The sequence below is a fragment of the Hypanus sabinus genome, chromosome 21, assembly GCF_030144855.1.
Source record: "Hypanus sabinus isolate sHypSab1 chromosome 21, sHypSab1.hap1, whole genome shotgun sequence".
In the NCBI taxonomy this organism is placed as follows: Eukaryota; Metazoa; Chordata; class Chondrichthyes; order Myliobatiformes; family Dasyatidae; genus Hypanus; species Hypanus sabinus.
Window position 1 is genome coordinate 60,540,517 of NC_082726.1, and position 25,653 is coordinate 60,566,169.

The following is a 25,653-nucleotide window of genomic DNA, read 5'->3' on the forward strand; positions in this document are numbered from 1 at the left end:
AGACTGAAGAAACTGGGCTCCATCAAAAGAGACTTCATTGAAGTCTATAAGATCCTAGTGATGGCAAACAGAGGCACCCTGCTCCCCTTGCGGATGGTTCAAGAGCTGGGGCACTATTTAATAATTTGGTTGAGATATGGGAAAACACTATCTCAGCGGCAAAGAGTAGATATTAGGGTTCCTGAGGGGCAAATTTTTCCACACAGAGGGTAGTGCGTATATGGAATGAGCAGCTGGGGGAAGTGATAGTGGCCAGCACAACAACAGCATTTAGTACATTAGGGCAGGAACGTGGATAGGAACGGTTTAGAGGGATATGGGCAAAACTACTCTATAGCTCATGTTCCCCGTATTTATTTATCGGTATTTGCACAGGTTGTCTTCTTTTGCACATTGGTTGCTTGTCAATCTTAGTTTGCGTGTATTTTTTCTATTGTTTTTCTGTGCTTGACTCTAAATGCCTGCAAGAAAATGAATCTTAGGGTAGAATATGGTGACTTAAATGTACTTTGACAATAAATTTACTTTGAATTTTGAAATGCAACAAATGAGCATCATAGACGAGTCTGGCCAAAGAGCTGTACGACTCTTATTACCTGGAATTCACTCTCACTCAGAATAGTAGTAATCTGGGCTTTCTGGAAGGGAATTTGACACTGTTGTGTGAATAATTTGCAAGGCTTTGGGAAAGAGTAAGGGAGTGATGCTGACGGGAATACTTTCCTGCTAACTAGCACAGACCCAATGGGTCAAACAGCCTCAACATGTGCTGGGACAAATCTACGAGTGCAAGTGCCCTTTAAAAGAGTCACCGTGATCTTCGGCTCTTCCAGTCGAAGTGTAGGCTTCTGCTAGAGCAAGATTTATTTTCCCCTCTTCCACTCCAGAAGGAGCATTAGTCAGCACAATGGAATGAGCCTGTAAAAAAACAAAGAGTCCCTGGTTTAAATCAGTCAGAAGGTCAGAACTGACAGCTTCTTAATGTAATACTGCAGCAGTAGATAGTAGAAACAGATCATATTAGGAGACAGGAATAATTCTACAACATATATCCAAAAACAGGGACTTAAAAATGCACAATGTCCCAATATCCAAATAAAGCATTGCATCTGTTCTACTTCATCAGGAGCAGAGTGCAGAAATAGTTCACTAACTTAAAATTTATACCAAAACGTTAGCTGTGGCTAGGCCAACCTTGGAGTACTGTGCTCACTTCTGGCCATTCTAATACAGGAAGGATGTGGAATGAGTTCAGATGATGCTTACCTGTACGTTGTCTGGATTAGAGGGTATGAGCTATAAGGAGAGATTGGACAAACTTACATTGTTTACTCTGATACACCAGAGGCTGATAAAAGTTTGTAAACTTATGAGAATCATAGATAGGGTAGACAGTCAGAACAGTTTCCTAGGGCAAAATGCTGAATACTAGAGGACGCAGCTTTAATGTGAGAGGCAGAAAATTTAAAGGGAATATAAGGAACAAGTCTGTTTACATAGAAAGGTGGGTGCCCGGCATGGTGACAGAAGCAGATACAAACATGATATTCATTAAGCTTTTAGACAGGCTCATGAATACACAGGGATGGGAGGGATAGAGATCATAGCAAAAGTGATTTAGTTTAGCATGGCATCAAGCTCTGATCAGATATTATGAGCTGATGGACTGCCTTCTGTTTTATGTGTGTTACAATTAGCAAATAATCAGCTGAAACACTGGCTTTTCAAGGGTTTCTGAAAGGCAGAACAGGTTTCTTAGATTAGATTCCTACTGAACTGAATTAATTTCCAAGGATGCCTCCAACACTCTCAGAGGTACTGGTACAGGTCCATGCAAGCACTGGTTGTCCTTTGCAAGTATGCCACTGCACCTGCTGTTCCTTTGAGAGCCTAGAGTGAGTTACGACAGGCTTCACATCATGGACAGAGGGATAGCAAAATCCTGCTTCCCACTCCCCAAGAGATACAGGTGAATTTTATACATCATGTGGCTGTGCCTACAAGGATTGACTGGTTCTATCAACATGGTAATGATCTGGACTAGTAGCTTTACACAGGGAAAACACAAGAATGCATCAGGATTGTGACCTGGTTTCAATTCCTACTACTTTCTGTAAGGAGTTTGTATGCTCTCCTTTTGACTGCATGGCATTCCTCTGGGTACTCCGGTTTCCACGCATGTTCCAAAGACGTATGGGTTAGTAGGAAAATTGGTCACATGGGTATAATTGGGCTCCACGTGCTCATTGGCTGGTAGAGCTTGTTACCATGCTGTATCTCTAAATAATAAAATATAATAGTGTTGGCGCATGGCCTAGTGGGCAAGGCATCAGACTAGTAACCTGAAGGTCACTGGTTCGAGCCTCAGCTGAGGCAGCGTGTGTGTGTCCTTGAGCAAGGCACTTAACAACACATTGCTCTGCGACGTCACCGGTGCCAAGCTGCATGGATCCTAGTGCCCTTCCCTTGGACAACATCGGTGGTGTGGAGAGGGGAAGGCCCCCAGCTTGGGCAACTGCTGGTCTCTCATACAACCCTGCCCAGGCCTGCGCCCTGGAAACTCCAGGCACAGATCCATGGTCTCTCAAGACTGACAGATGCCACCACCAATAAAAGCTTCAATCTGAAACTCTACATCTGGATTGGAAGCATAGAAGGGAGATATCCAATGTAGGTGAGGAGTGAAAGTGGAGCAAGAGCTGACAAGTGATTGGTGGAACCAGGTGAGGAAGAGATGATTGGCGGATACAGTCAAATGGGGAAGTGCAGGATGGAAATAACAATAGGGGCTGGGAGGTGATAAATGGACATGGCAAAGGATAACAGATTATGGAATCTGGTAAGAAAGGAAAAGTGGAACTAAATAAAGCAGGGATAATATTACAACATGGGTATATTTGAGCAGTGTAGGCTCATTGGGTTGGAAGGGCCTGTTATTCTGCCGAATTGCTAAATAAAAAATAAATAAAATGACGGAAGTACACAGAGAAATAAAAAAACAGATTTAATGCTTCAAGTCTCTGACTCCTCATCTGCTATTTCCACTTTTTTTAAAAGATTTCCATAATCTACAGATTTTTTTGCCTTTGATCTTTGCAACGTTGCCAAATCCCATTTATTTGATCTGGAACAGAACAGGACGCTAAATTCCTCCACCTCACAAACTTTGAACATTTGAAAGTAGAGCCCTAGATTCCCCTATTCAGGAGGAGGACAGAATATGTTTCATTATAAATTACACAAGCCACAAAAGGAAAATCAAATATATAATAATAGCTTGGAACTCCCCCCAATTGTGTTCAAAGGGCTCTGGGAATACATTCAGATGAGACTGTTCCAAAATTCCAACCTTCAAACTGATGTAGGTGGGTGGGACTAATTTAGCAGAAGAGAAAGGGAATATTTACTGTAATCTAATTAAATGGAGAATTCATAAATAAAAGGTACAAGACTAATCAAGCTTAGAAGGGTAGGTCTCTATTCATCTTTATTTGAGATTAAAGTTCCAATATGTTCCTCAAGCAGTACAGTAATTACACAACTTGTATGCCAAATACTAATTTCCTACAGCTGATCTCTAACTTGTCCATATATATCCAGGGCTCAACAGCAGAGGATGTAATAAATTTGCAATGTTTTCATTTATTCAAGGAAGTGGCCAATAGTGCTGCCTTGCCTATGTAAGGAAGAAAACTGAGAGTACAAGTCGTAAATACAATAGATTCTGCAGATGCTGGAGATCTTGAGCAATACACGCAAAGTGCTGGGGGAGCTCAGCAGGTCAGGCAGCATCAATGGAGGGGAATAAACAGCTGATGTTTCGTACTGAGACCATTCATCAGGACTAGACAGGAAAGGAAAACAAAAAAGAGGGAAAGATACAAGTAGACAGGTGATAGGTGAGTCCAGGTGAGAGGGAAAAGGTAGGTGAGTGGGGCAGGAGGGATGAAGGGGAACGATGCAAGAAGCCAGGAGGCAAAGAGTTTAACTCCTCAATTACCTGCCAACTTGTACTCTTCTCTCTCCTCCTTTTCATTCTGCCTTCTGCCCTCTTCCTTTCCAGCCCTGATGAAGGTTGTCAGCCCAAAATGTTGACTGCTTTTTGCCCTCCAAAGATGCTGCTTGACCTGCTGTGTTCCTCTAGCAAATTGAGAGTGTAGGCAATGTGTGAAAAATAAAACCAGAAGCTGGATAAGTCTTTGTAATTATTGTGGCTTTCCTGCAGGACTGGTTACTGAAATCCAGCATCATGGTTTGCAGCAAATGATCCCATCAGTTAGTCAAAACACCTACACTTCTTTAATCCTGTTTAAACCCTCAAGACATCTCTTCCAACTAATGAAGTCACGTTGCAGAATCCGAGTCCAGAACAGGGACTGGAGGCAATGGAAAATTGGCCACTAGGTGTTGGTGGACAATGAGAAGTTGTAACACCTGTCCTTTAACCTCTCCTTTGGTATGGCCTGGCCAAGTGATAAACACCAATGCCCAGGAACAGATAGGACTAGGCACTGGTGGATACAGCCCAATGGTGTTGTAACTTTTCATTATCCACCAACACCTCTTGACCAAATTTTCATTGCCTCCAGTATCCCTTCTGGACTTGCATTCTGCAACATGACTTCATTAGTTGGAAGAGATGTCGTGAGGATTTAAAAAGGATTATAGAAGTATAGGTCTTTTAGTTAAATAAGGAGATCCATTTGCTACATCACAGGAATTGCTCTCCCCACCATTGAGTACACTTAAATGGAACGCTGCTACAAGAAAGCAGCATCATCAAGGACCCCATGGGGAGGAAGTACAGGAGTCTTAGGTCTCATACCTCCAAATTCAGGAACAGTTATTACCCTTGACCATCAAGTTCCTGAACCAGCTTGGATAACTTCACTCACCACAACTCTGAACTGATTCCACAACCTACAGACTCACTTTCAAGGACTGTTTACAACTTGTGTTCTCAGTTATTATATTTTTTTTATTTGCACAACTTGTCTTCTTTTGCACACTGGTTGCTTGTCAATTTTTGGTTTATGTGGAGTTTTTCTTCATAAATTCTATTGTGTTTCTTCACAATAAATGCCTGCAAGAAAATGAATCTCAAGGTGGTATATGGTAACATTTACTTACTTCGACTTTCTTCTCACCAAAGGCCCAAATAGTATTTCTAGGCTAGAATTTCTACTTCAATCTACTTGCATTTCTTCCTACCCAGTGTAGCACACACAATTCTTCATCAGAAAACCAAACACAGAGTGTGTGACTGTATTGTGAATTTCCTGTGTCCAGTCTACAGGGCAGACCCCAAGCTTCTATTGCCTGTCACTTAAGTTCTCCATCCCTCTTTGACCTTTCCATCAGTGGTTTACTGCTCTATCACAAGCAGACCCGACATAAGAGTGGGGAACACCAGTTCAGGGCAGCAGACCCACAACTCTGACCATTTCTCTTTCCACAGATACTGCCTGCCTCGCTGAGTTTTTCCACCATTTCAGCATCAGTTTGATCAGATTTCACCTCCTGCTTCAGGGACAGTTGTGGGCTCCGAGAATCCTCACCAGTCTCATTATGCCACCTACCTGCAGGAGGTACTCCACCCTCAAGTCATGACTGCCTCTGGCCAACTCTGCAGCTGCCAAGTCCTGATAGATGGGGACACATGCCATGCTCTTTTCACCCTTGTCAAGTTGCACCAGTTGAAGTGCTTTCTGGTAAGATGCCACAGCCTTGTCCCACCTGCTCTCCTTCAAGAGGAGCCTGAAAAAACGCAGTGAAACCCAATTAGTTGCATGAACATTTCAGTTCTGTTCCAGTACAGTGAGCAAAATCTGTGACAGAGGGAGGGCTGTGAGGACAAGTTCAAGGTTCAAAGTACATTTATTACCAAAGTATGTATACATTACATAACCATGAGATTTGTCCCCTAACAGGCAGCCATGAAACAAAGAATCCCAAAAGAAATTTAAAAAAAAGACCATTGAACACCTTTGTGCAGAGAGGAAAAAAACACATCATGCAAACAATAACCACAAGCAGATAGTGTTCTGAACTGAACTGAAGTCCACAAAGAGAATACAATAATTCAGCGCAGAGCAAAGTCGTGGGGCAGCGATCTGAACTGGCCCGTCCCTCAGCTGGGCCCCAACACTCCGACCTTTTCAATCTGGTCTGGTGCCTAAATCAACAACCAAATATCGGCTTCAATCACCTTGATATGCTCTGGGGTCAGGACCCCGCCACTTCAATATGGCCTGTAACCAACCTTCCCGATTCAGCCCTGAACTTAAGTCTCCCGCCCAAACATTGAATTCAGTCACTTTGGTTTGCTCTGGTGCTCAGACCTTGCCGCCTCAATTTGGCCTTCGGCATGGCACCTAAATCAATCAAGCCTTGGGTCTTCCTTGCTCTCACCACAGGCCCGGCGTCTCACCTTGCCTTGGTTCTGCCATATCCAGTTGCTTCCAAGTCCAAAGGACGATACAGCCTATTATTTGCGATGATTGTTGCCCAAAAAGGGTGTTTAACAAAGTATTTAGTCGTTTTCCCTTTTTCATAAGCCACCAGTCAGAAGATGCTGAGGTTCATCAGCGCCATTTTAAACAGGACAAATTAAAAGTGTGATGGAAATGGGAGTGGAAAGAGCTGTAATATTAGCTCAACTATTTTACACCTTCGTACAGCATAAATGATTTCAAATGACCCCTTCATTTTAAATTTAAATCTGCTGAGAATCTAGTATGTTGCCACCTTGCAATATACACAACAACTGTTGTAATAAATCCAATATATCTATTCAGAGTGCAAAACGTTCTGCTAGGCACACACATTCCAACATTACACAGCCTTTCCCCTTCCTATTTCCGTAATCTACTCCAGTTTTACGTTTCCCCCAGAATCTCTGCACTTCTCCCAGCTCCACCTCTCCACTTCAAGGGCTGGGAATTAAACGCCGAAATTGCCTTCCCAAACCTCACTGAATCTGTGGGAATGCTATGTTTGTGCCAGAATGTGTGGCAACACTTGTAGCAGCACATCCTTAGGTTCTGCTGGTTGTTAACGCAAACTACACATTTCATTCTCTTTTCCATAGATGCTGCTTGATCTGCGGACCTCCTCCAGCATTCTGAGTGCGTTGCTTTGGATTTCCAGCACCTGCAGACATTCTCAAGTTTGTGGAACGCATCTCACCGTACGTTTTGATGTACATGTGATAAATAAATGAATCTGAATTTAGACATGCTGTGGAACCTACAGAAGCAACAGACAATTTGCTGGAGAAACTCACTGGGTCACACAAGTGACCCTGGTTTTGGTCATCTGTACAGTAATCCTGTAAATGCTTTTGTTTTGAACAAATTTCCCATGAAGCAAGCTGGATTTCTTCCTACTGCAGTAAAATGTGATATGTAAAGAGAAAAAGGCAGAGAGAGAGAGAGAGAGAGAAAGACAGACAAAGACAGAGAGAGACAGAGAGAGAAAGAAAATTTACATTTTTCAGTAGTGCATACGCCTCATTACAGAAACAGAGAACTAAACTAATTTTACTAAATTCACTAATCCCTCAAGTGAAATAAGATTATTTGGTGCCTGTGGAACTTGGGGTGAGAAGACGAGAGGATAAAAAGGGATGCATGCTGCCTGTCCCTATCATCTCCAAACAAGATAAACAGGTGTTCACTCAGTTGAAGTAACCAACACAGTAACCTGATGCTAGTGAAATTTAATGCTGGCTTTATAAATTCCCTGCTCTTTACATATCATTTTTGTTCTGGATTCTGCTATGATCCTCTCTGCATCTTGCCAAGTCTATCAAAAATCACCAGTGGGTTAAACTATCAGTCTGATTCACGGAAAAGTTTGAAGTATTTGAATCAGGAACAGTAACACACCCAAAACACCAAAATACTAATCAGTACAGTTTCTAATAGAAACCTCTGTGAGTTTCTTTGCTGAATTATTACATGAGAGATGATCCATGTTTCACAGACACTTAATTCTAAATGGATTTTATAAAAAGCAAATTATTCCATTAGCTTTGATTCATCCTCAGAAGCAATACAAGGATGTAATTTTTTCTGGTTTTACCTATACAGTTTTAAGTTGGTCAGAACAGGAAGTGACATTAAACAATTTTGAATCTTGAATGTAAATTTACCACACTCAATTGTTACTCATGGAAATGTGGGATGAGCTATAAATGCTAGCACAGCCATCAACATTTATATCCCAAAAATCAAATAAGAGACAAATGAAATAGGAGAAAGAGTAGGCCATTCGACTCCTTAAGCCTACCCTATCATTCATCAAGATCACAGTGAAACCTTCACCTCAGAACTATCCCGATTCCATAAATGTCCAGAAATCCATTGGTCTGTGTTCTTGAATGCAACAACTGAGCACTCACAGCCCTTTGGTTGGAAAATTCCAAAGGCTCAGAGGCAAATAACCTCCTTCTCAATGTCAGCAAGACAATCTTTCATTGTCCTAGGACAAATCCTACACAATCAAGAAAGCTCACCGACACCACTACTTTCCAAGGAGGCTGAAGAAAGCTACACTATGCACGTCAATACTCACAACTGACTACAGATGCACAGTAGAGAGCATCCTAACATGCTGCATCACTGAACAATACAGAAACTTCACTGCAGTGGATTGGAAGGCTCCACAATGGGTAGTCAAAACTGCCCACTATCAAGGATATATATTAGGGAAAGGTGCTGGAAGAAGGCTAGCAATATCATAATGGATCTCACCCATCCTCTTCATGGACTGTTTGTCCCAGTCCTATCAAAGAGAAGACTATGTAGCATCAACCAGGATCACCAGACCACCAGTCCTGCAGGACGGTTTCAGTCCGAAACATTGGCTGTACATTTTTCCATGGATGCTGCGCCTGCTGAGCTCCTCCAGCATTTTGTCTGTGTTCCACCAGATCCAAAAATAGTTACTTTCTCCAAGCATTAAGGCTAATCAATACCTCCACCAATATTCGCTCTAATTTATTTTTTCTTTTACAGTTGCGTGGACCAATCATTGCCCTGAGCAGGAACTTTTCACACGGACTGAAAACTGCAAAGAAAACATTAAATTTTTTTGTAATATGTATACTATGAGTACTTAGAATGAAAACTGGAAAAAAAATCATACTTTTACAATCACTCCTTTGCCAAGCGTCGCTTTATGTACATAAATCAATGTATATAAACTATCTTATGAATTTATATGTAATTTTTTATTGTGTTCTTTTTTTTGTGCTGCATCGGATCCAGAGTAATAATTATTTTGTTCTCTTTTACACTTGTATACTGGAAGTGACATTAAACAATCTTGAATCATTCTGAATAAAGAAATTTCTCCTCATCTCACATCTTACAAACGTTTGTACTTTCTATACTCCTCAGCCAGAGAAAACCTCCTCCCTGCAGTTGAAGGACTGCCCGTCTGTGTGGAAAGGGGCTAGTTTAGCTTTGGTTGTTTTTGTTGCTTGCCTTCTGTTTTGTTGTGTTCTGCGTTGTTCTGCTGAGCATTGTGGGCATGCTATGTTGATGCCAGAATACTATATATACTATACCGCGGGCTGCCTCCAGCATATTCCTAGGTTGTGTTATTTGTTAACGCAAACAATACATTTAATTGTATGTTTCCACATACCTGACAAAATAAATCTGAATCTGCAGTATAATGTAAGTTTCAATCAATTCCTCCTCTTTCTTCTAAACTCTACAATCCCTGTCCAATCAAACTTTCTCTATTCCGACTTGCTATTTCTAGAAGCAGTCTAGTGAACACATCCTGATAGAGGAGGTTATTATAGAGTTTATCATGCAAATTTAGGTCTTTAGACTGATGGAGTTCGTGTCTCAGTGTTAACGTTTCAGAGGATCTGTCCTGGGTCCAGCATGTAAGTGCCATTACAAAGAAAGCACAGTAGCACCTCTACTTTATTAGAAGTTTGTGAAGATACAGCATGTCATCTAATACACAAACAAACTTTAATAGACATGTGGTGGAGAGTATACTAACTGGTTGCATCATGGCCTGGTTTGGAAACACCAATGCCCTTAAATGGAAAAACCTACAAAAAGTAATGGAAACAGCCCAATCCATCACAGGTAAAGCCCTCCCCATCAGTGAGCACATCTACATAGGAAATCACTGTCACAGGAAAGCAGCATCCATCATCAAGGACCGCACCATCAAGGCCATGCACTCTTTTTGTTGCTGCATCAGGACCTTCAGGATCCACACCACCAGGTTCAGGAACAGTTATTAGCCCTCAACTATCAGGCTCTTGAACCAGTGGGGATAACTTCACTCACCCCAACACTAAACTGTTCCTACACCTATGGACTTGACATCTTATGTTTTTGATATTTACTGCTTATTTATTTATTGTATTTCCAGTTTGCTGTCTTTTGCACAGGGGTTGTTCGTGCGTCTTGTGTGCCATTTTTCAGTGATTCTGCCCCCATCACATCCCCAGGTTTTGTGATTGTTAACACAAACAACATATTTCACTGTATGTTTTGAAGTACATGTGATAAAACAAATTCTGAATATGAATCATTACACAAAAGCAGAATATTTGTTAAATGATGAGAGACTGGATCATACTGATGTTCACAGGAACCAGGGTGAGGTTATTCACCATCACAGATGTGGCCAAGACTTAAGAGAGCAACCCTTTATTTTGAGAGGGGTTTCGATAGAGGAGTAAGGAAAACTTATTGCAGTTGTGTAGTACTTTCTTGAGACAGGACCTGGAGTATTGTGGGGTGTTGTCAGAATCCAGTTCACATGTAGGGAACTCGTGCACTCATGGGTAGAACTCCACAAAGGAGGAAGCTGAGCTGAGCATTGAACCTGCGAAGCAACTTGAGTCTCCTTACCCCAAGACTGGATTGCAATGTATCGCAGCTGGTAGACACACTAACTTGTAGTCTAATGACCTGGTTTCAATCCTGAACTTGGGTGCTTTCCTGAATGGAATTTGCATGTTCCCATTACAACCGCATGTGTTCCCCTCACCCCATCCGGTGCTCCAGTTTCCTCCCACGTTCCAAAGACGTGCAAGTTATTAAGATATCTGGCCATTGTAAATTGTCCCTAGTGTGCGGGTGAGTGGTAGAATCTGGGAAAGTTCATGACAGTGTGAGAGGAATTTTTTACAATGGGGTCAGTGTAAATCAAAGTTCAAAAAGTTCAAAGTTCATTTATGTCACCATACATAACCCTGAGATTCTTTTTTTGCGGCCATCCACAGAAGGTACTTCACCATGGTGAAGGAACCTCACTATGGTTCCTGTGAATATCAGTATGATCCAGTCTCTCATCATTTAACAAATATTCTGCTTTTGTGTGATGATTCATATTTAGAATTTGTTTTATCGCATGTACATCAAAACATACAGTGAAATATGTTGTTCGTGTTAACAATCACAACACCTGAGGACGTGATGGGGGCAGCCCAGGTGTCGTCATACATTCAGTCCCAATATAGCAGAACTACACAGAACATACCAAGCAACAAGCCCCATTCCTCTCACCCTCCCAATGACCCATCCATGCACATACATAGTCCTCTAACTGCAGGATAGGTCCTCTTCAGCCTCCAGCAGACTTATGGATTCGCATAGACTGGACCCCGACTTCCTCAAAGTAGATAACTAAATTTCCCCACATTATATTCCATTTGCCAAACTCTTAACCATTTACTTAGTATGTCCATAATCGCTTGGAAGCATTTTTATAATCTTGTCTGTACTCTGGCAATGGTTACTTTTCAGTCCAGTCCACACAGTGGGCCACAAGTTGGCATTTGTACAGGTTACTTAATGGTTCTTAAATATCTTGCTCCTCCACCATTAGGCTCTTGAACCAGTGGAGATATCTTCATTCAACTTTACTCTCCCCGTCACTGAATTGTTCCCACAACCTATGGACTCACTTTCAAGTATTCTTCATCTTATATTCAATATTTACTGTATTTTTTTTTCTCTTTTGTACTTGCACAATGTATCGTCTTTTGCACATTGGTAGTTGGCCCAGTTGGGTGCAGTCTTTCATTGATTCTATTAAGGTTATTGGAGATACTGATGTCTGCATGAAAAAATAATCTCAGGGTTGTATATGGTGATGTACATGCACTTTGATAATAAATTTACTTTGAACTTTGCAGCTGTAGTGCTAAGAAAAGTTAAGAAGTAGGACTTGCCCCAAGAAAGCTTCATTAACTATCTTAGGTTCCTGAAAGGAGCCGGGTGAAATTCCAGCTGCAACAGCTGCGTTTATTTCATTTGATCCATGTGGAAATCCAGTACTGATGACTTTATTCCAGAAGAGTAAAGAAGTGCTTTGGACTTCCGAACCCACAGCTACCAGCAACATTCTACTGACTAACAGAAATTGTACGTAGAATTATAACTTACGAGGTTGATGTCCCACGGTGCTGGACGTTAAGATCAAGCACAGAGATTAGGTAAAGCCCGTGCATCCAACCAGCATCTGCTAGTTGGGTTCAACACTTTGTCTCCATTCGTGCTTGGGGTTACAGCAACACACATGAAATGCAGGGTGAACTCAGTAAATCAGGCTGTGTCTATGGTGTGGAATAAACAGTCAACTTCTTGTGCCAAGACCCTTCATCAGTACTGGAAAGAGGTGGAAGGCAGAATAAGAAAGTGTGTGTATGTGGGGAGGGGGGGTAGGGGAAGGACTACAACCTGGCAGGACATTAGTATGACCAGATAGGGGGAAGATCGGTGATGGGTGAGTGGATAAAGTACGAAGCTGAGAGGTGATAGTAGAGGAGGTAAAGGGCCAACACATTGTAGTTACCCTCTTAACCCTTCTCTTCTCATCATCCACCCATCACCTCCCTCTGGCTCCCTCCTCCCCTTTCTTCCATTGTCCACTGACCTCTCCGATCAGATTTCTTCTTTTTCAGCCCTTTACCTCTTCCATCTACCCCCCCCCCACACTCAATTCTTACCCCCAGTGCTGCTTGTGTGAAGCTTGCATGCTCTTCCTGTGACTGCATGGATTTCACCTGGACTGCTCCAGTTTGCTAAGGATGGAGGTGAACTGGCCACTGTGAGGGGACCCGATGGGGAATGTGGAATTATTGGTGTCTCAATGGGCTAAAGAGCCTGCCTCTGCTTTGTGTTAGTCTGTGATTATAAAGTGACAACATTTCCAAAGCACTTCACATAAGAGGAGATAAGGCCTGGACTCTGTTTTATTTAAGCTCATCGTTGGCTGTAGAATGCTTAGGATGTGAGAGAAGCTACAGAAACAGAACTCTCCTCCATTATAAATTACCAAGCCCACTCAATGGGGAAGAGTCAGAGGTTATGATTACTTCCAGCTATTTTGTTTCTGTTACTAGCTATTAACTAGATTTCCCAGCTCAGGAAGCCAAGAGAAACCAGAAGTTGCTGTAATATTTGGAACTATATGCACATCCATCCTGACAAATCCAATCCAATTCAAAAATCTCACCCAATATTGTGTTACCCCTCCCCATGTCAGCTGTGCAGGCAAGTCATAGGGGTATTTAAAGCACAGGTTGGAAAGTTTTCTTGATTAGAATGGGTATTAAAGATTATGGCTAGCAGGCAGAAGAATGGGGTTGAGGGGGAAAATAAATCGGCTATGACTGAATGGCAGAGCAATTTAAAATAGCTGAATTGCCTAATTCTGTTCCAATGTCTTGTCTTTCACCCACTCCTTCCTTCCCTTTCTGTCTCTATTCCCACTCCCCAGTATCTCCTCCTCCTCCTCTCCCTCACCCCTGCCTCTTTCCTTTCCACCAGTGACCCTTCCATCCAACACATCCCTGGTCCTTCATCAGGTAAAGACTTCAGGTCTATTTCCATAGGAGGACTATCCAACGATTTTAACAGTTAATGAAAAAGCAAAGTAAAATTTAAAAATCTCTCTGTAGTGGGAGTATTAGAAAGCATTTGTTTAAAAGCAGCAAGTCGTCTATTCCTCCAAAATCCCACGCCAGCTTTCCCTTTCAAAAATAATTAAGTGCCAACGAGAGAAGCTCTGAAAACAAACTGCAGGTTTGGTGGTGACAGTTTTCTTCTGTGGGGAAGTGTGGTCTGCACAGCAAAGAAACCCAATGAATGATTCTTTTGTTTATAGCACCAGTGAAAGTCAGCAGCAAATGAGCTGCCTGATGCCGAATGACCTCATCATGAGTAATAAATGAAAAACTGTATCATGTATGTACATTCCCTTGGAGATGGGCGAAACTAAACACAGAACCAAGTCAAATTAACTCTGTGTAGGCCAAGTGGCTTGATAACAATTATACACTGGTTAAAAGATAAGCTTTATTTGTTACATGTACATTGAAACATACAATGAAATGCATCGTATGCTTCAATGATGAACACAGTCCGAGGATTCTACTGGAGGCAGACAAGTGTTGCCATGCTTCCAGCACCAAATACAGCATGCCCACAACGTACTGACACCTTTCGAATGTGGGAGAAACTGGAGTACCCAGAGGAAATCCATGTGGTCATGAGAAGAACGTACAATCTCCTTACAGACAGTGTTGGGAATTGAACCCTGATTTTGCATCTTTTGCTGTAAAGTGTTAAGTTGACTGCTGAACTTCCGCATCACAGTTAAATTGGCATGGGGGGGGGGTGTGAAAGGAGAACAATCAGTTATTTCAATCTCCTGCCTGTGGGATCTTGCTGCACATTTGGCTGCTGCAGTCCCTACATTGCAACAGTACCTTCACAACTGTGCATCCAACTGTGCCATTTCAGTTACAGGTTAATCATATTACTGTGGTTTTGAGTCTCTCATTCACACACACACAAGCTCGCACATGCACACGTCAGACTGGTCAAGGACGGCAGTGGACCAAACTGATTTTTCGGGTAAATCAGTCTTTTGTTACAGGATTAATTAACAGCTGCAGTGTTGGGATTTGATATTTCTAAATCAGTTATCCTAGTCTCTGAGTCTCTGGTACACTGAGATAATCAACATTCTGTTCTCAATTCAGACAGCATCACATAAGAACAAAAGGAAACAGCAGCAGGGCTAAGCTACTTGGCACCCTCCAGCATGGCCTGCCATTCAATGAGTTACACAGCATGGAAACAGGCCCTTCAGCCCAGCTTGTCCATGATGACCAGGATCATGACCGATCCAGCCTGCGTCAGCTTTCCCTGGCTCTCAAATCACCAATCTTACAGAATTTATCTACTTCCTCCTTAAGCACTCCCAGCGATCTCACTTTTATAACATTTGAGATAGAAAATTTTAAAAATTCACCCCTTTCTGTGAAAAGCTGCTGCACACTTTGGAGACAAATGAGCACTAGCTAATCTTGAAACCATATACCCCTCATTTGTGATATGACTTGTGGAACCATCTCAATACCTCTCAAAATCCTCAAGATGGTGTATGTTTCAGTAAGACCACTTCTCATTCTTCTAAGCTCTAAAGTACACACATCCGTTACAGCTCAGCAGCACAGAATGGGTTAAGGCAGAAATCTTTAGTTATCGGGAAGTGAACATTCTTATTAAACAGGCCACTAAACAAGTTCACTATCACTTACTGACGCCCTTATCGACATTTGCTTTGGCAGCCTCCTTTTCCACTATCACATAATGAAGGAATTTGCAGTCCACCAGCTCCCAGGGGAGGGGGGGAGGGGTGCATGCTGTAAATTGCTGAACAAATATTCATGTTCTCACAGTCATCACTGATACAAAGTATAGTTCTGTTTGATTTCATTCCTCACGGATGTCCCGATTCACATAGCCTGTTGGGAGCTCGTGAATCCCACCAGGCCTCAGTGAGAGAAAGCTGAAGACTGTCTGAGAACTGAGAGTGACAGCAGGTTAGACAACACTACAATGTCAAAACAATTCCCCAAAGTACAAAGCAGTACAGGCTCCCATTTACAGATATAGTCTTTCATATTTTAGAATGTACCAAGGTTAACAGCCAATGGAGCGACATCCCACCTCTAAAGCAAAAGGAACCTCAGAACATAACCATAATTAAATATACCTTAAAGTGGTCAACCAGAAACTACACCACTTTTGAAAGAGACTTGCCAGGACACTGCCTAGATTAGAGGGCATGTAATATAAATGTTATTTTCTCTGGAGCAGCAGAGGGGCAGAGGCTGAAGGGATTCCCCTCCAACCCACCCAGGGGTGAAATGTCTAATAGTAAAGAACAAGCATTTGTAAGGGGGTGGGGGGGGGGAAGACTACAAAGGAGATGTGCAGGACAAGATTCCTTTTATGCAGAGAGTGGTGGGTGCCTTGAACACACCACTAAGGAAGATATTGAAGGACCATGATGAAGGGTCTCAGCCCAAAACGTCAACTGATTATTTCCCTCCATAGATGCTGCCTGACCTGCTCAGTTCCTCCAGTATTTTGTGTGCATTGCTCTGGTTTTCCAGCATCTATAGAACCTCTTGCGTTCAGATATGAAAGAGGTGCTTAAGAGGCTCTTAGATAGGCACAGGTAGAGGATTGAGGTATATAGACCTTGTGCATATCATTCCATTAAAAGGATTAGTTTAATTATGTATCATTAGCTTAATCAGTTCAGCACAACAGTGTGGGCTCGAGGGCCAGTTCCTATTCTGTACTGTTCTATGGTCATTGCTGTAATGTCAGAAACACAGCAATGTGTTTGCTCTCAGTAAGATCCCACAAACACCAATGTGTTAATGGACAAATAACCTATTACAGTTGAAGTACAAACACTGCCCAGGATGCCTTGTCTTCAAAATTAGTGCCATGCATCTGTTACAGCACCTGAAACAGCAGAATTTAGTGTCTCACCAAAATAACATGCAGCACCCCCTCAGTGCCACACTGATAGCATCAACCTAGACCTGGGTTTCACACCCGGGATTCTGGAGGTTGCTAGGGGTTACTGCTCACAGTGGCGGGCAATGACCAAGCAGCCCCGTTAGCAATCTTGTTGGAGGTCTCTCAGCCCAGTATTGCGGTGCACAGTACAGCTGTGTTTATTTGGTTAAGTCCATTCCCAGTTTTTGATACTGAGATTAGGAAGGCTGCTAATAACTGCACAGAAGGGAGGATGGGAGGCCGATTAGGAGCATGAAGTGTGTTTTCCGAGCACTGAATGGACTTGCCCAACTTGGGCTGTGAAGTCAGCCTCTCCCTCCTGAAATACCTCCCCCAACTTCTCTGTACATGCCACCAACTGACTTATGGGAGCAAACAAACTCTACCAGTGCAGTAGAAAATTGGAGGGAAATTTTCATTCTAAAGACAGTCTAGTATGGTGACTTTTGAAGAGGAAGTGTGAGATGGAAGAGAAGGATTCTAGGCCTTGGACTCTGGACAATTCTGATAATGGCAATGATGAAGAATTACAATCAAGTCATTTCACTGCAGTAGTGCAACAATGGAGACAAAAACATCCGTCTTTATAATGAAAGCTACTTTGCAATGGGTTTTACATGGACTGGTGAATGAAGTTGTCCTATTCCACTGTGCCTAGTCTGTGGCAAACAACTTACAAATGCAGCAGTGGCTCCAGCATAATTGATCACGGAGAAGTGTTAATTATTTAAAACAGTTATTGGAATCTCAACACAGAGTAAAGCTTTCGTTAATAAAGTCACAGTTAGTAAAAGGACCCAGGAAGAAAGTTATTTAGCAGCAGAACGTATTACCCAGAAAAGGAAAACTCACAGTTGGTGAGAACCTAATAATGCTAGCATGTAAGATTATAGTGGGTAAAATTCTAGGACAGGATGCTGTACAAGAAATTGAAAAGGTTTCATTCTCAAGCAGTACAATAAGTCAATGTAGTGTTGAAATGTCACATGATGCTGAAGAGGTTTTGTGTAATAAACTGAAAAACAACAGCTTCTCTATTCAGCACACACAAAATGGTGGTGGAACACAGCAGGCCAGAAGAAGCACTGTCGACGTTTCGGGCCAAGACCCTTCGTAGTGCTTCTCCTTATAGATGCTGCCTGGCCTGCTGTGTTCCACCAGCATTTTGTGTGTGTTGTTTGAATTTCCAGCACCTGCAGATCTCCTCGTGTTTGCTTCTCTATTCAGGTTGTTGTATCAACAGATTTCACCAATAAATGTCATGTTGTAGCTACTATAAAATTTGTAACTGACAGTGAAATTCAAGAAAACATTTTCTGTTGCAAAGAGCTGCCCAAAACAAGCAACGGCCAAGATATATTTAAAGTTTTGTCTTCATATCTGAACAAAAGGTCTGGCTGGTGGAAATGTGTTAGTATCTGTACCGATGGTGCTCCACGGATGACTCCATGAAAGGTTTTGTTTCTCTTGTGAAAAAAGAATATCCTTATGTTGTCACAACACACTGCTTTCTTCACAGAGAGGTGCTGATGTGAAAAATTTTTAGAGATGAAGTGAAAAAAGCTCTGGATGACACTACAAATAAGGTTAACGTTATTAAACAAAAACCAGTACACTCGAGAATGTTTAAAAAACTGTGAGAAAATCTGGAGAAAGAGCACATCAATCTCCTGCTACATACAGAAATCTGGTGGCTTAGCAGAGGAAGAGTTCTCAAAAGGGTATCTGAGCTGAAAGGTGATTAGCAGGAGTAATTTCAAGAAAATAGTCGGCCAGATTTTGCTGATTGCTTTGAAGATGAAGAATGACTGCAGAAACTAGCCTACTTAGCAGACACTTTTCATCATATGAACCAGTTGAATAAGTCTCTCTGCAAGGCAATGGAGAAAATGTTTTGGCCTCAAGTGACAAGATTCTTGGATTTAAAAGGAAACTGAATCTTTGGAAAAATCATGTTGCAAAAGGAAATCTTGAAATGTTTCCATCACTGCTTGGGCTTGAGAGCGAGGAAGGATATCAGAAAGTCTTGAGTCTTATTGAAAACCAACTGGAAGAACTTCAGGAAAAAAAATTTAAAGTATTTTTCAACACAAGTGTATGATTGGGTGAGGGACCCTTTCTCTGAATCTACCTGTTTTTTTTCAAGAAAGGTTGGCTACAAATTTATTCTCTACTCAAAAGAGCATTGACAATTACTTTTGGATTATTATATCTACGACTTACTGATCACGCTATTGTACTGTCAGCTGTAGACATAATAATTTTTATGTAGGGGTTCCGAGACCTGAAAATTATTTCAGGGGTTCCACCAGGGCAAAATGGTTGAGAAAGGTTGACCTAGATTGTTGGGCTTGAACCCCAAAACCTTCTGCCCCACAGCTGAGCACTAGAAAATTTCTGTGAAATGGTACCAAGTAAACTATTTGAGAAGAATTCTCTTACATACTGATTTTCATTCTGTACCTGCTGAGTGGAAATGTAGAATGGCAGCTTCTCATTAGATTTTAAGATTCAGATTTATTTATCAAATGTACATGTTCTTGTTTCACAGATGTCTGTGAAGAGTAAGAATTCTTTCAGGTTGTATACATTCTCTGATATTAAATTAAACCATTTGACCCTACTGTACAGTAAAATACGTAATATGTGTTAACGACACACTTGAGAGCAGCTTGCAGGTTTCGCCACATATTCAGGTGCCACCACAGCATGCCCACAATTATACTCTAGGTAAACTGATCATTTAAGCTGCATGGCCCTATATATTCAGCTATTGTTGGTGAAAGTAAACTGAAGATTCAGGTGCTTACTTTTGTCAACCTAATTCTAATTTTATGATAAATGTAATTTCCATGTGATGAACATTGGCGTTTGCAGTTGCTAGGAAACCAAACATGATACGCATTTACTTATCTTACAAGGAGTTGAACACTGCTCCTTCTAAAGGCTCGCATGACGATTATACCTTACTACATCACATACACTGTGCAGGGAAGTACTCTAATTTGATCAACATAGAAAAAAGGTTACTATTTTAAGGTTAATCTTCAAAGAGTAGGACAGTGCTGACACTGACAAAGAAGTAGTTTATATAGGTACTGACAAGGTGAACTTGTGCAGAATTTTAACAGTGTATCAGAGGATGTGCTGTGTATATTATGGGAATATTGAAGCACATCACACATTTAGAGATTCTGCAGATGCTGGAAATCCAGAACAACAGACACAAAATACTGGAGGAATTCAGCAGGTCAGGCTTCATCTAAGGAGGAATAAAGAGTCCACATTTCGGGCAAGAGCCATCATACAGTGAATAAAGACATGGAATGAAAGCTTGGTGACAAGGGCCGGTCCTTCACTTTCCCACATCAGAAGGTCCACACAACCCTCTCCTGTAATGCAATCATGTTGTTCAACACCGACATGGAATCAAACACAGAACCTTTTCGATCCCTTGGCCAAATTTCACCTAGTCACCAAGGAACTTTTCTAAAACTGTTTGATACTTGCATGCTAATTTTAGCTCCTAGTATTAGCACCTCGAGTAGAATGCACTCCACACAGTCCATTCAGCCTACTATGCCTGAGTCAGCTCTTTGAAAGTGCTCCCCCATTAGATCCCACTCTTTCCCCACTATCCTATAAGTTTACCTTTTCTGAAGATTTATTTAGTTCCCTTTCAAAGTCTGCAACTGAACCTGGCTGAAGCAACTTTTCAGTGTTTTCTAGATCACAAAATCTACTGGGAGGAGAAAAGAACATTTGTTTAACCAATTACAATCAATGTCCACTTTATTAGGTACTTCCTATAGCTAAAAAAGTGGCCACTAAGTGTACTTTGTATTTGTGGTCTTTTGCTGCTGTAGCCCATCCACTTCGAGGCTTGACATGTTGTGTTCAGAGTTACTCTTCTTCACATCATTGTTGTAACACATGGTTATTTGAGTTACTGTGGCCTTCCTGTCAGCCCATTCTCCTCTGACCTCTCTCATTAACAAGGCATTTTTGCCCACAGAACTTCTGCACATATGAAGTTTTTTTGTTTTTCGCACCATTCTCTATAAACTCCAGAGATTATTGTGCATGAAAATTCCAAGAGATCAGCAGTTTTTGAGATACTCAAACCACTCTGTCTGACACCAACATCGTTCTATGGTTTAAGTCACTTAAAATCACATTTCTTCCTCATTCTGAAAGAAACAACTGAACCTCTTGACCATGTCTGCATGCTTTTATGCATTGAGTTGCTGCCACGTGATTGGCTGATCAGATATTTGCACTAATGAGCAGGTGTAACTAATAAAGTGGCCACTGAGTGCATTTTCCCTTCGGTCAGCAAGCACTTGCCAGCCTAATCTTTCCAATATTTTCTTGTTTTGAACATATCTGAAAATTCTTTCCTCAACCTTTTAACTTAATTGCAAATCAGTATTTTGTGAAGGTGCCATTTCATGCATCAGCAGTATTAAAGTGTGAGATTCCCCCCACCCCCACCTGCTGTTTTAAAAATAACATTCTATTTTCCCAACACTTAATGAACTTTTCCCAGTGCAGAAGGCAGGACTAAAATTAAAGTTGAGTTGTTATCTTTGAACTAAGCAATTTGGACTTGGGCTAACACCAGTCTATCATTACTTGCTGTGTTTATGGTGATATCGGTTACTGTATCTAATGTCTTTAGACCAATTTAAAGGTCACTCACTTGTTGCTTGGTTTTGAGTCCAACAAAACAAAGTTGCTCAATCATGAAGTTCACTTTGTTGGGAATGGAGAGGCCACAGAGAAAGTTTTTTTTAAAATAAACTACAGTTCATGCATTTTTAAGCCCAGATTCCTCCCCATGACTGTTGTTGATTCTGAAGAGTGTAGGGATAGCATCTCCAGACGCATCATCACTGACAGCTGAGCTTTAGCACAATTTCTCTAGAGCACCAGTGATCACCAATTCTGACTGCTGTCAGAATTTTGTACCTTCTCCCCAAAAAGATGTATGTTTAGGGTTAGTGAGTTATGGGAATGTTATGTTGGCACTGGAACCATGGCAGCATCTACAGGCTGTCCAGCACAATGCAAAAAGAGATGATGCAGATGACATATTTCACTGTATATTTTGATGTAAATATGACAAATGAAGCAAATGAGTCAGTGAGGTAAATCCAACGTCAACAGGCCTAGATTGTTGCTTCCAACCACACTGGCGCACTACTTCCAGAGCACCCAGAGAAAGCAACCCCTTCATCTGTCCTAGAACAGCTTGGGTTAGGGCATCCAATGAAGGCTAGGAATAAAAAAGCAGTTGGAACATAATAAAAGAAACGCAAGCTGGTTCGGTTGTGTCCTTGTAAGAGATGGAGATTTCCTTCCTTGCTCTGGGCACATACACGACTTGATTCCAATAGCTTTGTTTAATATTAACATCGTAAGTCACTGAACAGCATTAGCAATGTCAAAATCCTTGAAATAGGTGCATTGAGGCCAGATGCAATACTACTATCATGACCTCTGCTAAACATGGACCCGTTCTACGAACTGTGAAGTGTCTAGTACTAGTAGTGATGAAAAGTTAATTGGAAAATACCTCAGTGCATAAATAACAGCCTGAAGGGCACAAAACATAGCCTATGAGTCAGAACTGTCTACAATAAAGCAGATTAGCAAAGGTATTTCCAAAAGGTGGCACTTACCTTCCCAAGGCCAAATTAATTTTGATGTCCACTTGTCTCATCTCTTCCTGTGTCACCTCCTCTGCTTGGCGAAGCTCATCCGCCACCTTCTCCGACTTCAGCAAACTCTGTTCGGCCTCTTTTAAAGTACGGGGATTAAGGAAAGGCAGTCTCTGGACAGAGGCATAATGCTGTTACAGGACATGAACATTGGTAGGAGTAGGCTATGGGGCTCCTTGTGTAACACACAAATGCTGACGCTCAGCCAGTCAGGCAGCATTGATGGAGGAAAATGAACAATTAACATTTTAGGCCAAGACCCTTTATCAGCCCTGGAAAGGAAAGGAAGAAGAAAAAAGTTTGGGGGAGGACACAAGTGGGCAGGTGATAGGTGAGTCCAGGTGGAAGGGGAAAAAAGTAGGAGGATAGACAAAAAGGAATCATGTGTGAAGCTAAAAGATGAAGAGGCAAAGGGTCGATCTCACCTGTTACCTGCCTGCTTGTGCTCCTTCCCCTCCCCTTTTATTCTGGGTTTCTACCCCCGCCCCCTCTATTTCAATCCTTATGAGGGGTCTTAGCCCGATACATTGACTGTTCATTTCCCTCCACAAATGCTGCCTGACTGGCTGAGTTCCTCCAGTGTTTCGTGGCATTGCTCAAGATTTCTGGCATCTGCAGTTTCTCCTGTGTCTCCAGTTTGCTAGCTCCTTGACTTTGCTGCCTTAAATCCACTGCAGCGCCTGCCCTACTGATTACTCTCAAAGTCAAAACCATACCTTTAGCAAATCCATCTCTGGAAAACACTGGGCTTAAACTTCAAAGCTTCGTTGTAACTTCCAAAAGGACTCAACAGGACTTACCATTTCTATTGTACATTCAACATGGCAAGATGTCCCAAGATATATCACTACAGTGGCTTCAGACAAGTAAATACTGAGAACAGACATGAGACTGGAAAGGCTAGAATCTAGAGAGGGAAAAAAGGAACAGCTAGGGGACTCAATGCATTAAGCAACCTCTGTGGAAGGAAATGAATAGCTGATGTTTCAAGTCTAGATGAAGATCCTTGATTCGGAATGTTAATTGTCCATTTCCCTTCATAGATGCTACCTGATCCACTGAGTTCCTCTATTAGTTTACTTTTTTTTAAACATATGCTGAGAATAGACACACAGACAGAGAGCAAGGCTTTGTAGAGGATCTTAAGGAAGTGAGAGATAGAGAGGGGAATGATTAATGGAAAGAAATCTCAAGCATGGACTCAGCAGTCGAAAGCACGACTGTTAGTGTTAAGGAATTAATTCTGGAAATACTTAAGAGGCTAGAATTGAAGGATTACATACTATCTGGAATATTGTGGGCTGGAAGAGATTGCAAAGGTGAGAGTTTATCACACAATGATTAACTGGAAATTAATGTAAGGGAATGGCAGAGTCATGCTTGTTGAACAGATATGATGCAATGGGGATATCAAGAAGCATAAGTTTAGATGACTGTATAATTACAGGGGATAGAATGATGAAGGCCAAACAAGGGTCTGGGTACTTCAGTGTTAATAACTGAAGCTATATCAATGTAGAAACTGCTCAGCAAACAAGACTGTGCATCTGAAGAAAGACAATGTTCCTATTGGTGACTTGAAACAATAATTTTGAGTTTTTTTCTCCACAACTGCTGCCTGACTTACTGAGTATTTCCAACATTCTTTACACAGAATCAATTATTCACACTTTGGACTTACAGTACGTCAGGGATGTAATATCAGTGGGATAGTAGTGGCAGTTACTGTAACACTTTACAGCACCAGCAAATTGGGTTCAACTCCTGCCTCTGTCTGTGAGGACCTTGTACATTCTCTTCATGACCATGTGGGTTTCTGCTGGGTTCTCCCACATTCCAAAGATGTATGAGTTAGGATTAGGGTTAGTAAGTCACAGGCGTGCTATGTTGGCTCTGAAAGCATGGCAACGCTTGCAGGCTGTCCCCAGCACAGTCAGACTGTGTTTGTTGTCAATGCAAACAACAGGTTTCACTCTACGTTTCAATGTGCATGTGACAAATAAAGTTAGTCTTTATCATTTTTATCTTTAAATGCTAGCATACATCCTGCATATTTTAATGAACTCCAATTAAAGATGTGAATTTTTATTTCACTCACTTGGGAAAAATGAAATGGACATTTACCAATAAGAAGCAAACCTTCAAGCCTAATTATGTCTTTTTTTTTTGTCCAGTGAACTGGGAGAGATGGCAAAAGGAGCAGTAGAACATTTCCATGGAACTGCCCAACAGTACCAGCTAAACATAATGCAGGGAAATAGAATAAAAATGCCAGTGAAGGCACAGCTCAAATACTGTGTATTGTTTCAATCACGTTCTAAGTAAAATGTGACTGCATTGAAGAATGTGTAGTGGGCATTTACAAGTAACGTTGCTAGCACTGGGAAAAATTTAGCCACATGGAGAGATTGTATGATCTGGGTTTGCTTTCTTTGCAACTGAGGAGGCACTGGAGAAGTTTAATTGAGGTGTAAAAAATGAAGCACGAAAACATAAAAAGGAAAGGACCATAGCAGTTGTGTCTAAAGCCAAGGAGAAGAGATTTAAGGTAATTGGAATTAGCTTACTATTGTCCACATGGACCAGGATGTAGTGAAAAGGTTTTATTTGTGTCTCATCCTGACACTTCATTCTGTACATAAGTTTTAGTGAGTTCAGGAGCATGATAGTTGAAGGGTAATAACTGTTTCTGAACCTGGTGGTGTAGGACTTAAGGCTTCTGCACCTCCTTCCCGATTGCAGTAGCAAGGACCGAGCATGACCTGGATGGTGGGGGTCCTTGATGATGAATGCTGCTTTCTTGTGGCAGCACTCCTTGTAGATGTGCACAATGGTGGTGAGGCCTTTTCCTGTGATGGACTGGGCTGTATCCACTACTTTTTGTAGGCTTTTCCATTCTTGGACATTCGTGTGGTAAAAACCGTCATTACACATTAATGAAGAGCGGTGACCTGTGGGGATCCAACTCCAGTGCTGGTAGGTGGGGTTAGGCTGGGTAGCTCTTTCATAACTGGCATAAAAACGATGGGCAATATGGATTCCTCATGGCATAGCTA

General features: G+C 41.7%; 1 protein-coding gene across 6 annotated transcripts in view; it reads right to left on the bottom strand.

Annotated features, from left to right (window-relative positions):
• Positions 1-25,653, bottom strand: part of ttc23 (tetratricopeptide repeat domain 23) — a 190,957-nt gene that overhangs the window by 24,412 nt on the left and 140,892 nt on the right. For all 6 annotated transcript variants that reach the window (XM_059946679.1, XM_059946676.1, XM_059946680.1 and 3 more), the window contains 3 exons: positions 22,559-22,684; positions 5,580-5,757; positions 813-918 (listed from right to left, as the gene is read on the bottom strand). In XM_059946679.1, the coding sequence (XP_059802662.1) occupies positions 813-918; positions 5,580-5,757; positions 22,559-22,684 (410 nt within the window). The remainder of the gene's footprint in view (positions 1-812; positions 919-5,579; positions 5,758-22,558; positions 22,685-25,653) is intronic.